The following is a 14,230-nucleotide window of genomic DNA, read 5'->3' as shown; positions in this document are numbered from 1 at the left end:
AGTGTGTGTGTATGGGAGAGGCACATATTTCGGCAACCCTTCCACCCCACTCCACCCGACGATTGATACCGACCGGAGACCCACCCACCACCGACCCCTTCCCCCTCCCCCCTACGTGCACGTGCGTGTGCCATTCTGGCAGCGTAACATCTGTGCGTGCGTACGCGGTCGTGATTGTTGTGAAGATGGCGGAGGGGGAGACGGAGAGGGAATATGACACACAGAAAGCGAACGACGATCTCCGCGGCCGCTTCCACGGCTTGACCGCGGCCCTGAGGGAGAGCACGAAGTCCCCGCTGGAAGCCTCGCTGATTTTCTGCCAGGAATTTTGCCAGGTTAGCCACTTCTTCCCGCTCGCTCATCCCCGGCTAGCCCTGTTCGCTCTGCGTCCCTTCTCTGGCTTCCTGGCCGAGGATGCCCGTTTACATTGGCTACAACAATGTAGCTAAAGGCGCTAGCCGCACTGTTAGCTTGATGCTACCCTCCGAGATGGGGAACGAGTGGGGGGCCGTGCGTGTTTTTCCCTACGTGGATGTTCATTTTTATTGATAATTCTGCATACAACTTCATGCACCAACCATTTTAGTGGTAGCAAGTCGGGTTCATGTGCGCAGACTGTTTGTGTTGCTCGCGTTTTCCAGGCCAAATTGCTAGCAGGAGATCAATGCTACTAGCTGGTATGCAGGGTCCCACTGTCCTGTGCAGTGGTCATGCTGTGAAAAAAAAAAAGATAGCTATGTTAGCGAATGTTGTTGGCGGAAAAAAAAAGCACAGAAATAGCTTATTATGTTTGTAATTGACGTATAATCGAGCCGTCATAAACGCAGCACCTCGCGTACTGTCGTCTGCGTTAGGATTTTGGTCGCTTGGGGGAAATGGGCTACTTTTGTGAGGAAGGAAAAATCAATTATGCGTTGCCAAGGTGTTGTTAGCTTAGGCCTTATGCACTCTTTATTTTTTATAGAGCTAATCACATCAGATGCAATGCTCATTGAAAGTAGCCACATTAGTAAGAGAAGGTTGCAGTTGGGATATATTTTTGTAGCGAATGTGCGACTGACTCCATTACTCTATCACCATTCTTTTATCTATTTGCCACGACCACATAAATATCGTCTGTTCGTGTGCTCGATACCCCATCATTGTATTTAGCTCTAATGTTTGCAAGGTAACCAACAAAGATGTGGCTCCCATTGAGGATTTCCTGCAACTTACAACAAAGTTCTTTGTGTGAAAGGGCGAGTGCAGCTCGGCCTGCTTGTAACTAGTGGGAAGGAGTTGGGTTTCCAAAAAGTGAAAAATAATAAAAGAATAAAAGAGTCGTTCAGCGTTCAAATAAAATGGAGGGACCTTTCAGGGCTTGTACAACTTTTGAATGGACGTTGGTTATCATAAAGGAGTTGTAGGCCGACAGTACAAGTGTTTTTAAAATTGGTTAAAATCAGAAATTGGTTAAAAGCACATGCAATTGATGATTTCTGTATGTTCAAGTCTACTTCTAATTATATAAATATCCTAATTGCTCCTTTTATATAAGTGGTGAACTGCACTTATCCAATACAAAGAAGTCTAATATTGGTTTTAGCAAATTGCAACCACAATATAATAATGCACTGACAGATGAAAAGGTAGTATTGTTATCTTCTTAAAGACTTTTTTTTTTTGGTGCGATATTAGCAATTTTATTAACAATAAAAAATGTACCATTGGCTTTATTTCATTTTCATTACAGTGAGACAATTAACTGTCGTCTCATTTGAAATCACACTACACATTATTTTTGCAGATATGCATATTAATCACAAATCACAAATATGGTTCATTTCTAAACATAATTAGTTAATTGCTTATGTAATAATATTTAAAAGAATGATTTCCACCAACAATGATAGTGATTGCTATTTTGCCGTGAATCGCACAAGACCTACAAGTATGAATTCTGCGCCATTGAATGTGTACCAGCTCGTGGCCTGTGAATGGTCGCCCAGAAAGGGTCAAATCCCACTCTATCCGTTTTTCTTTTTTTAAACTCCAATTTCTTGAATCCATTTGGGAGTTGTAAATGAGCCGTTTGTTTCACATGTTATTGAAGAGCTGAACGGGTATTGAATTTTCCACATTTGAAGTATAAGATGTGATTGCTGCATTTGAACAGGCGCAAAGTGTGTCTGTTCTACTGCCTAATAACCCTGCAGTGAAGGTTAGGGTTAGGACGGCAATGCCGATAACAGCCTATTTTCGGTGGCAAAAGAAAACTTGTTACTGTGTTACTGTTGTTCCATTATCTGTTATTAGACAAAAAAATGTTTCTAGCTGTTGCTGTAAAAGTAGATCACTCAGGTCTTATAAGTACAATGTGCAAGTGATCATAATGTGGTTCATTCAAAAGTATGTTAAGCAGAATGTAGAATCTAGCGTTAATAGTGATTAATCATCTTAGAGTAATGTACATTAGAAGTAACAGTAGAGATCAATATGAGTTTTTAAGCACTTTAATTTTCACTGGGAATGGCTAACTTCTGTCAGCCTTACCTGTATACTGACTGTATACATTGTGTTTTTCCGGTCAGGCTTTGGTGGATTATGCCGGCCGTTGGAAAACCGACGAGGATCCACTGCCTTTGTTGGAGGTCTACACGGTGGCCATCCTCAGCTTCGCCAACGCCACCTCCTGTCTCTCCTCCGAATGTGAAAATGTGCCACTCCTACTTGAAAAGTTAACATTGTACGTATGAGCCCTGGAAACGGGCTTTATTGATTCTCATCATTCTGTCGAAGAATTCAGTCAATTGCTAGAAAACCTTGAGTTTCCTTTCAGAAGCAATCTTTTTTTTCATTTTTTTTTTCCATTGATTTCAAATGAGATTGGTAAGTGTGCACAGCAAATGCATTTACAAGTACTTGTTAAAAAGAAAGTCCAGCAAAGCTACATTTTTATCTAAAATGTATCTTTTATGTTCACTGAGAAATTGTTAAAAAGCTTACTTTTCAATGGGGTGTACTCATTCAAGGACTTTAACTTCGACAAAGCATTTTGTTAAGTGTCCTTTCCACGGATGTTGTTTCTGATGGTTTCTAAGTTACATTTAACTAACGGCAGTATGTTTGATTGAGATTTTTTTTGTGGATGCAAGTAAATAAAAATGTACCAAAACCCACATGGAAATATATGCAGGGAGAGTGACATAATATGCAAAGTAGCACTGAATTTACACACAGCAAATCCTCATGAGAACATACACTCACGAGCCACCGGCCGAGATTGCACGTTGCAAGTGGATGAGACCAAGTGCTTTTCAAAGTTCTTTTGTCATGTAACGCATACGTCTTATCATTTCAACTGTATAAATTGTACACAATTGTGTTTCGTTGCCATATTTCAGCTACAAACAATGGGCAAAATATAAAAACACTAATGCAGCGACAATCATTTTTAGGGGTCGCCACAGCGTGTCATCCTTTTCCATTCAAGTCTATCTTCTGCATCCTCCTTTCTAACACCAACTGCTCACATACTGTTCACTTACTACATCCATCAACCTTCTATTAGATCTTATTCTTGCTCTCTTTCCTGGTAGCTCCATACTCACCATTTCTCGTATCGATGTGTCCAAACCATCTAGTTTCCTCTCTCCAACTTGTTCCCCCAAAATGTCGAACCTTTGCTGTCCCTCTAGTGATCTTATTTCTAATCCTCTTGAGCCTAGTGACTTTTACTTAGCTACTGTTCTCCTTCATCCTAGCATAGCCAAAACAGCCATGACAGCAGAGGTGGGCGCGCCATTTAATTGTTGTGCGTCCGTCATTCGGTAATCGTCAACAGTCGGGTCACCCTTCCGGCATCGTCAATATTTCAAGAACGAACCGTCAATCCAACATTCGTCGATTACTTAGCAAAATGAGCATCCGTCAATGTTTCCACCATTTGAAGTGGGAATCCGTCAATGTTCCGTCATTCGTCACCAAAATGGGACGTCATTGACGGATTGCTGAATTTGTCGACGGATTGACTATTACATTGATGGACGAAAACCCCCTTCCGTCAATGCTTAGTTCGTCAATTTTCAAAGTTTCCCGTCAATCGGGGGGTGAGATTGTCGGGACAGAGGTGACTGTTTGGGAACACAGAGCGTCCCATTTATTCACATCTGAGCAGCATTTGTGAGGTGCACAAATAATCCAGTGCATCACCTCCAGTCACAGTTGTAGTACAGTAAAACAACAGAACAAAACTCACGACGCTTGATGAGGCATTAACGTCAAAACGGCTAAATGAAATCCTTTTTTAAAAGTGCTTGTCAGTAACACGGCAGTAAAGGTGCATTAATAACACGGCTGTACAGAAATACATTACTGTACAAAAATAATCAGCCTACTATAGCAGAAGTCAGTCATTACTGGTAATTCTCATGCCATCATCCTCTACATGTAAAACCATTGAAGTCCTCTTCCTCAATGTCGGAACTGAACAGGCCCAGAATGGCCTCGTCAGCCACTCTTTCTTGATTGTTGTCGCTCTCAAAACCAAAACACTCCTCTTCGTCAGTGTCAGAATCGAACAGGTTGATTGCCTTTACCTTAAATGCAGCGTCCTCTCCGTTTTTTTCCATAATGAGGGTGCAAACTGTCTTACTCTCGTTCTCTCTCCTACTGTATTTGGGCTCACTTGCTTTGTTTTGCTCTGCCTGGTGCTCTTGCGCTTCCTTTATATTGCGCCCCATTGTAATTTGGTGGATAAGCCGCACAGTTGTATTCCCCGCAGTGTCGAATGCAAGTAGAAAAAGTAGCGGCTTATTGTCCGGAAATTACGGTACATTTTCTTGAAAACTTGTTGGGCGGCAGCCAGTTTACTTTAAAACATTTTTAACTAGCACTTCCCTTAAGATTACCTCTGCTCCATTTCTCTTCACATCTACACCATCGTAAAATCATTTAAACCCAACCCATACGTTTAAATCCAGCCTATAAGCAAAAGCTTTCTCCTAATCATCATGTCAACAAACTCACAAGCTTTTCCTGTCATAGTCCCAATATTCAAAGTCCCCACTTTCTGGCGTAGTAGGTTCTGTGGTTTCCTTTTCTCTTTCTGTGTATGACCCCACATTTGACCTCTCCTCCATCTTCAACCCACAGTAGCTGAAATTCCACCAACCTGAGCCACGACTGAACTGGCATGGAATTTGTCTCGCTCATACTGTATTTGTTTGGCAAAATATTTTGGTGGGTAACATTTTAAGCCGAATACCCTTCCTGACAAAAACCCTTTGCATTTACCCGGGCTTGGGACCGGGCTACAGTTTGCACTGGCTTGTGCCCCCCTCCATAGGGCTACAATGATGCACCCATAATAATAAACATGTTTAAATTTTGTTGATAGTGTCAGTGACTATTATAAATTTGGAATGTTTGGATTTGCAGGAGCTGTGCGGAGCTGGTGCTCTTACTGCCCCAGCATATCCCTGGTGCCTTATGGGAGGAATTTCAGTCCTCCATGAAGGTCAGTATCCCCTCAGCCGTCAGTGGGCTTCTTGGATGCTTATCTTTGCAGCAATCGGCCAATCTTTAGTAATGGCAACACATTAAGTTGAGCTGGACCTAGAGAACATACATGGATAGATATATATTCCTTTTCTTAATATGTATAGGCAGCCAAAAGTAAATTAGTCAGCACTAAATATTCATTTGTCTTCTGTTACAGTTGGCACACAGCCTTTTGCAAGAAAGTGGGAGTGCACAGCTTCGCCCGCTTTTTGCTCTGGCACAGCAAGATGGCATCTGGTCCAACACCACACTCAGCAGCATCTTGTCCAACACCATCCCTCAAACGGAGCAAGGTTCTTGCCCACACACTTACACTGTTTATATGTCCTCCATATGTACTTTCTCATCTTTCCTCTCCCTTCTTTCCTATTCTTTAGTTCATGAGTATCTTGACTTGGAAGGCCCCACTCTTCTCAGCATGCGCATAAAGCACCTTATCAAAGTAGACAGTGTTGATAAAGCTGCCACCCTTGCAAAGATGTGCTCAGAGTATCCAGGATATGAAGGAAAAGGGAACTTCAAACAAACCTACTTGCTCTGTATTTGCATGACCAAAACTCAGGAGGAACTTATGGAAGAGGTAAGAAGAATCTCGTTTACCATCTTGTGTTTCGATTAGTCTGCAATTTCCCATTCCCACCATCAATTTTTTTTTTGTCTTTTGAGTTTTTGGAGTTTCTAGAGATAAAAAATGCTTCAATATTTCAAATAAATTTGCTGTTGAAGTCATTAGACCGAACTGGATCCAGCAGAACAGTAATACAATCAATTCTACCGAATTTTTACCGAAGGAAATTGATCATTCATAATACATATTTGTCAAAACGCCTCATTATAAAGCGAATCCTTTAAACAAACACTTTAATTTTATGTACACAATCACCACAGGCACCATTACAGGGCTCGAGCCTGCGACCAATATGCGCACATAAGCGGCCAACTTTTCAGTGTGTGCTGTTAAAAATGTCATCACGAAACAACGGTGTGCCTGTTAAGACAACTATCTATCAGCAAATATGGTCATGTTTTACCTCCTAAAAAAAAGAATGCGACCAATTCCTGTCAGTTGGTCGGACCAGTGTTACAAGTGCAAAATTAGTATAAAGCCCTGCATTATTCATGTTAAGACTGGTGGTTGCTGATTGATTCCACCTAATATGGCTGTTTCTTTGGCCTCTGTAGATATCATCAATTGACTGCAAGGATGCTCTGGAAATGATCTGCAACTTGGAGTCAGAAGGAGATGAGAAAGGAGCACAGTGTTTATGTTCTGCCTTTCTCAAGCGACAGCTTCTTCAAGGAGACGTGTATTGTGCCTGGTAAGTGTGTATACTTGTTTGAAACAAATACTCTTAGTACTTGTTACTTTGGAGTTGTCTGCGCACCCCCCAGAAGACCATAAAATAATCCATATCAACACAGTGTCACATGTCACGAGCAGATTCAGATATTTTCGTTTTTTGCACATAATTAGGGTACACCAGCATGTTTGTCAGTTTTTGTTTGTTTGTTTGTTTGCTTGTTTTTTGCCGACTTAATTTGTCATGTTTTTGCAGGGAACTTACGCTGTTCTGGAGTAAGCTACTCATGCGTTTGGAGTCTTCGGCCGAGTCCTTCCTCAGGCACAGCAAAGAGATGGCTCTTCTCTGCAGAAGTGTCTGTCACATTCTATTCCTTATCAAAGTCATCCAGAACGAGGTAACAAAAGGACAAAGCACGTGAAGTTGGTTATTCACGTCAACAAGCTTCTTTCTACAAATCTTTTGTTCTCTGGTTTCCAGGTTGGAGAAGTGGGGCTTCCAGTTTGTGTGGAAATGTGCATTCAAGCTCTGAAAATGACCTCAAGTGACCATACGGACAGCAAATCCACTATCTGCAAGACTATTTCCTGCATCTTGCCGACTGATCTTGAAGTGAAGCGTGCATGCCAGCTGACTGAATTCCTCCTCCAACCTACTGTTGACTCCTACTACGCTGTTGAGTCACTGTACAATGAACCGGATCAAAAGCCCGAGGAGGACGGGAGTCTGCCGGTGCCCAATTCCTTACGCTGTGAGTTACTCCTGGCCTTGAAGACACAGTGGCCTTTTGATCCAGAGTTCTGGGACTGGAAAACATTGAAATGCAATTGCTTGGCACTGATGGGTGAGGAAGCAGCTATCGTGTCATCTATCGATACGCTCAATGACACGGACGAGCCAGAGGTGGAAAGTACACAGGGAAAACTCCCCGAGTACAGAGACCTGGAGGATTTTCTGTTAAACACTACAAATGAACTCAATGAAATCACAGACGAAAAAGAAAAAAACAGAGAAGCAAAGAAACTCCGGGAGCAAGGATTTGTATCGGCTCGATTTCGAAACTGGAGAGCCTACATGCAGTATTGTGTTCTATGTGACAAGGAGTTCTTGGGTCACAGAATAGTTCGGCACGCTCAGAAGCATTTTAAAGATGGAGTGTATCTATGTCCTATTTGTGCAGACAGCTTTGAAAGTAAAGAGGTTTTAGAGCCACATGTAGCGTCACATGTCAAGCAGTCCTGTAAAGAGCGGCTTGCTGCGATGAAAACTGTAGGAAAGGGGCTTAAACTACCGCAGTCTCCTAAAAGTCCATCAAGAAATATGAAATGTGTTCCAACGACGATTAATAGCCCTGTCAATAATGACTCACAAACCAGTGTCCAATCAGGGAAGGTAGAACAAACGACGTCTGTCACACAAATAAGTCGAGATTGCTTCTGTCCCGTTAAAAATTGCTCCAAAGCGTTCAAGTTTTTCCGCAACCTCATGGCTCATGTCAGGTCGCACAAAGACAATGAAGAGGCCCTGAGATTTTTGGAGATACAGAAACAAAAAGTGGTGTGCCAGTATTGCCGGCGGCAGTTTGTTAATGTCCAACATCTCAATGATCATTTGCAGATGCATTGTGGCAGCAAACCATACATATGCATACAACTGGATTGCAGGGCCAACTTTAATTCCAATTCGGAACTTCTCATGCATAGGAAAACACACACAGAGTTTAAGGCCCAGTGTATGTTTCCAAACTGTGGGCAGGTTTTCAGCGAAGCCTACCTTTTGTATGATCACGAGGCTCAGCATTACCTTACCTACACCTGCCCGACAGATGACTGCGGGAAAATATTCTACTCCCAGGGTCAATTCTTATCTCATCAACAGATTCACAATACCAACAACACAGTCAACAATGTGGTAGCCATAAATGAGAGTTCTCCCATCATTCCCAAAGTTGAACTGCCAGAGGAGAATACGCCATGTCAGGCGAACACGCAATCTGTTGTTGTTTGCCTTGACACGAGTAATTCAGATGCATTTATGAAAGAAGCCTCACAGGCAAACACATCACCATGCAGCTCCCCAGATATGGCTAAAGAGCTCATTCCTATTAGAGTAAAACATTCGATTGAAAACATGTTGAATTCTGTGGCACATATTGAACTGAAAGATCCAAACAAATGCTACACTCCACTAACAAACCCTGGCTCAGCACCAACTGACTTGAAAGCAGCACTGGAGGCTCAGTATGCACAAAAGGCCATGGCAGAGCAAGTGAAGATTCTTCCACAACCTGTCCCGAGTGCTACCAATGTCAGCGCAAGTCAAACGGGAGGAGAGAAATATAACATAGAAGCGGATGACTTTCAGAAAGCGGTACCGCAAATGATTCCTCCTAACCAAATCAAGACAGAAATCCCTTCTTCATTGCTGGGATATCCACCCCCAGGAATGCCTGCTGTACCCAATAACGAGGAAAACTTGCATAGCTGCCCGCATAATGAGTGCACAAGGGCTTACAGTACAAACAAAAGTTTGTCAAGACACGTGAAGAAGCAACATCCTGAAATCTTTGAGGACTGGAAGTTGGCCAAGAAATACAATAAAGTGGTCAAAATTACAGCGAAAAGGGCACCAGCTGGAGTAGCTGCACGCAGGCAGTACCCCAACGGTAACAAGCAGCCTCCAAATCAGGCGCCAAATCAGCCTGGACCTCTATGCAACAAACCCGGGGTGGAGCAAATGGATTACCCAGCAGAATGTTCAACCTCACCTGCCCAGTGTTATCCTGGTTCAATGGACCCTGTGCCCATCACTCCAATGGTGAACCCCACACTGTACCCATCCTGGGGGAGCTCCAACAATACCGGAGAAATCAGTCAGCCCGACGTGTCCCAGTCATGGTCTTCACCTCAACTGAACAGCTGCTTCCCAGATGCCTTCAATGCGAACGAGTACCCCTCCCGCAGCTATCCTCAATGGCAGTCTGATCCTTATCCAACCACAGCTTCACTCCCAGCTGAAAGAGAGCACTCAATGTCAGCTTTACATGGAGCCGTTGGCTCTCACATTCCTTCAGATTCAAGTTTGATGTCTCAATACTTATCCAGTTCATTGATGCTTGACAACGGAGGGCAAATGCACAATGGTGTTAATCAGTATGGACTAATGCCTCCTGATGGCAGAGGAGTTTCAGCGGATGCAAAGAAACCCAGTGTGAACGTGGCAGGACAGTCGGATAACGGGGACAGCATGTCGACAATTCACAGTTTACCCGAAGGAAGTTACCACACTCCGTATGCTCAAAGCGACAACTCAGTGACACGGAGTTCACCAGTTGATATTCCTATGAAATGTCTGAGCCCAGAGGCCCAAGAGACATCAAAACCTGCAGTGAAATTAATTAAGACAGAAAACGTGACGTCTGGATATGAACATATGGACAATGCTGTGGATGGCATGCTTAGCCCACAAAACATCACCCAGACTGACTTTCATCTTGAAGGAGACTGTACTAATACGGCATGTGAAACTCAAGCTACTGACGATAAAGATGATGCTGATGGCCAAAAAGGAAAACGTGGTAAGCTGAGCAAGCGAACCAAATGGCCAGCCATTATCAAGGATGGCAAGGTCATTTGTAGAAGGTGCTTCAGAGAGTTCTCAAGCACAAAGTCTCTCGGAGGTCATCTGTCCAAACGCTCGCAGTGTAGGCCGTTAGATGAAATTGACCTGACTGCTGATCTTCCGACATCCTTTCTTGATTTTCTCAATGACCCTCATGTCCCAGAAGGTAATGGAGCCATTTTTAACTTGCCAAATGGTGATTTCCCGCAAGAATCATGTAGCGTGACCGCAATGAACTCTGCCATGGCACTGAAACAAGAACCCCAAAATACAAATATAACCGACTTTTCAAACATCTCTGCTCCTGCCCTTGAAAGTCAGCAAGAGAAAGCAGCAGGCCAGGCTTACACTGCCAGTGCTCCACCTCATCAAGAGGATCACTTGATGGAAATATCGAATGCCTTTCAGAGGTTGGATTTGATTGAAGCTGCCCAAGAGAAGATGCGGGGTAATTTGTCCTTAGAGCAAAGTCTCACCCACAGTAATAAAACCACTGAACCTAGACCTAAAAAAAGCAAACCCACACCAAGCAAGAAAGATGACAAGGTTTTGCCAAAAGTATCTAAACCTTTTAAGTGTGTCAGAGGAGATTGTGATTACTCATTCATGACAAAAGAGGCATTATTCAGACATTTAAATAAAATGCACGATTACACTAATGGTATGATTGAAGAATTGAAACGAAACCCATCCAAACTGTCTCCGTACACTTGCCACATTTGCAACAAAACCTTTACAAGAACGACAGGCTTGAGAATTCATTATGAGAAGGTCCATCGGTTGTCAAAGGCAGAAGCACAGAAGTATAAGATATATGCTCGGAATAGACACCAAGTAGCCCGAATGAACGTTGCGTGTACAAGTGAGCCTGCCGCTGACACAAGTGGCGTCACGCAATCTACAGCTAGTAGCTTCCCTTTGATCAAACAAGAACCCCTTGACATTGAAATTGAACCTCAAATAAAAAGTGCAAACAATCCAGAAGCTCCTCTCATTGCTTCACCGGGAAATCCCGTAAATGACGGCTTCCCACATGCAACATCAACTGTCACCTGTTTGCCACCGGCTGAGAGCTATTTAAATGACAGGCCATTGGCTGAGGGCATGCAGGCTTATCCTGAAAGGTCCCAAGAGCAGCTGACTTTGACGGCTACATGTCCAGATGGCCAACACAAATTTGGTGTAACAGAGAAATGTGATCTCGTGCAACCAAAAGCGCATCACACAGTCAGCAAAATAAGTGAACCAAAGTTCAGCCTTCCTGCTGGTTCTGATTCATCTTCCCCAGAAAAACCAAGCAGCTCAAAAAACACGCCCACACAAGATGAAGTCCACAAAAAGCTTAAAAAAAGAATGGGGCTTAAAATGTGCGACGCCGACAACGCCTTCAACCCGTATAGACCATATCGCTGTGTTCATGAAGGATGCACTGCTGCATTTACCATCCAGCACAATTTGATCCTACATTACCGGGCCATGCATCAGTCCTCACTGCCCCCAAGCAGAGCAGAAGACAGTCCCGAGAAGTTGAGCGTACCAAACGGCCAAGAAAGCTACGAGATGGCAGGCGAAGGTCACGAAGTCAGGTGTCAAGTGAAAAACTGCTCACGGGTGTTCATGGGAGTCACCAGGTTAGTGCAACATTACCTTTTGCTTCACAAATTCACCCGCGACAAAGCCACCTCAATGATGGCCAGCATGGCCATAGGGACGTTTGACTGCGATCGTCCGGAGTGCGCGCTCCCCTTCAGCTCGGTGGACAAGTACATCGAGCACATAAAGACTTTCCACAAAGAAATTGCCATCTCGGAGAGTGGCTCAGTTGATACCACATTTAAGTGCGAGTATGAAGGGTGTGAGCGCTTTTACTCCACAAAGTCAAATCTCCTTCGCCACCTGATCAAAAAACACGACTACGTTTATGAGCCGAGATCAACTGATGGGAGAAGGAATAGATCGATAGGACTGTTCACGGCGATAAACAATGGAAAAGAAAATGTGGAAAACAAATTCAAAATGAAGAAGAAAAATGTAAAGAAAAAAGACGGAAAGACCATTGAACATTGGACCAATTTTGGGAAGCCTACGCTTAAAACGCACGACGAGGCATCAGCCATGTGCACTAAGAAGTGGCCATTGCAGTACCCATGCATGCTAATAGGCTGTGATACAATTGAAGAAGCAGAAAAAAGTATTTTTAAGCATTATGCGACTCATGGCCTCACAGAGAGATACATCGAAGACCAGAGAAGCCAGTTCATTTTCTGCAAAAAGTACTCACGATCCCGATTCAAAGATGATGACTTATCAGAGGGTGCATCATGCGCGTCCTCTGAGGACGAACCAGAAGAGGGTGACAAATCCACAGAGCAAAACACAGACGAGGCAGTAGAACTAATAGTCCAGGAGGACAGCAAGCTTTCTAATGACGGAAGTGTAGAGTCTCAAGGGTCAAATGGGACCGAAGGTGGAGCTAAAAGAGGTCGTCCCAGAAAACCTGTCAATCCAACACCAGCTTGTCCCGAGAGGATACAAACCCTTCGCAATCGTACGACTGTTAGCAGCTCAAGAGAGAACTCCAATCCTGGTACCCCTATACCCCAAGAGCAACAAGAGGAGGTTAACGCCATGCCGGGGTCTTTCAAACCTTTGGGACTGGAGGACTCTTTCCTTAAGTTCTTGGAAACCTCCGAGTCGACCCACCCCTCCAAACGCAAACTGAACGATAAGCCTACTGCCGAGCTGCCGTCCAAAAGACGACAAACTCACAAACACAGGATTGCTTTGAGAACTAAAACCAGTGATCACTTTGGAGGTTGTGAGAAACTTGTAGACTTTAGGAATCCACATAATCTCAAATCAGTGAGCAATGTGAAGATAGTCATGGATAAAACGTTTTCAAATGGTGCTGATCTTTTGCTTAAGCAGCTGCAAGACATGAAGCCCTTGGTTATGATAAAAAAGTGGCTTTCAGCTCATAACGGATCATAGCCCCCCATGTTTTATTTCCAACTCCGTCTCACTCAGGATTTGAGAAGTATGCTGCAGAATGGTTTGACAATGCATCAAATTTCCAACTGTTAACAGTAATGGTCATAGTTAATGATGAAATGGCCTATTTTATACACCATCAAAATTAAATGTCTTGGATGATTTTAATTATGTATGTTAGTCCTAATAACCAGGTAATCCATAGGGCATAGATTTTAGATTCATGTTTGTATTTATGCTTAGTACTGTTTTTTTTTCTTTTTTCTTTTTTTTTTGCTAAATGGATACTTTTAAAGAAAAAAATGTTTTTATATATCCCTATGGGATTTAATGTTTTGTTTGTATTTATTTCATCCTTTTTCAACACTAGTAGACCTATCTGTAATATTTACATGTCTTCCACAAAGTGTTCAATAAAATGTTACTGTTCTTTTTGTAAAATATTGTCTCTGTACTTCAAGGTCTGGCAGGCATATTACTGACAGGATTAATTTGTTGCACAGACAGTATCTTGTTGCGAAAATACATGACAAATTATGTGTTTAGTTTCACTGATTTTTATCATAATTGAAAAAAATAACCTCACTTAGGCTAATTAAAGATGTTTATGAAATGGTTAAAATTGAACACAGCAAGAATAGTAACATTAATTTAATATTCAGAAGTGTAAGAATACATGTGGTGGACCTACAGCATGCATACTATGACTTGGATGTGCCAGTTACCAGTTATATTTCACAAGTTGTTAAACAAAGTTCAAACAGGGACTGTGAGAT

The 14,230-nt window shown here is 42.9% G+C and overlaps 1 protein-coding gene across 1 annotated transcript; it reads left to right on the top strand.

Annotated features, from left to right (window-relative positions):
• The first annotated feature begins 21 nt into the window (after positions 1 to 21).
• Positions 22 to 13,895, top strand: znf292a (zinc finger protein 292a). The gene is made up of 8 exons (XM_077539974.1): positions 22 to 335; positions 2,571 to 2,725; positions 5,419 to 5,497; positions 5,699 to 5,834; positions 5,919 to 6,121; positions 6,724 to 6,860; positions 7,098 to 7,239; positions 7,323 to 13,895. The coding sequence occupies exons 1-8, from the start codon at positions 186 to 188 to the stop codon at positions 13,452 to 13,454; spliced, it is 7,134 nt and encodes a 2,377-aa protein (XP_077396100.1). The 5' UTR covers positions 22 to 185; the 3' UTR covers positions 13,455 to 13,895.
• The last annotated feature ends 335 nt before the right edge of the window (positions 13,896 to 14,230 follow it).

The sequence above is a fragment of the Festucalex cinctus genome, chromosome 12 (assembly GCF_051991245.1).
Source record: "Festucalex cinctus isolate MCC-2025b chromosome 12, RoL_Fcin_1.0, whole genome shotgun sequence".
Classification (NCBI taxonomy): domain Eukaryota; kingdom Metazoa; phylum Chordata; class Actinopteri; order Syngnathiformes; family Syngnathidae; genus Festucalex; species Festucalex cinctus.
Note: the sequence above shows the minus strand (reverse complement) of the source record. Positions and strands in the feature narration are given on the sequence as shown.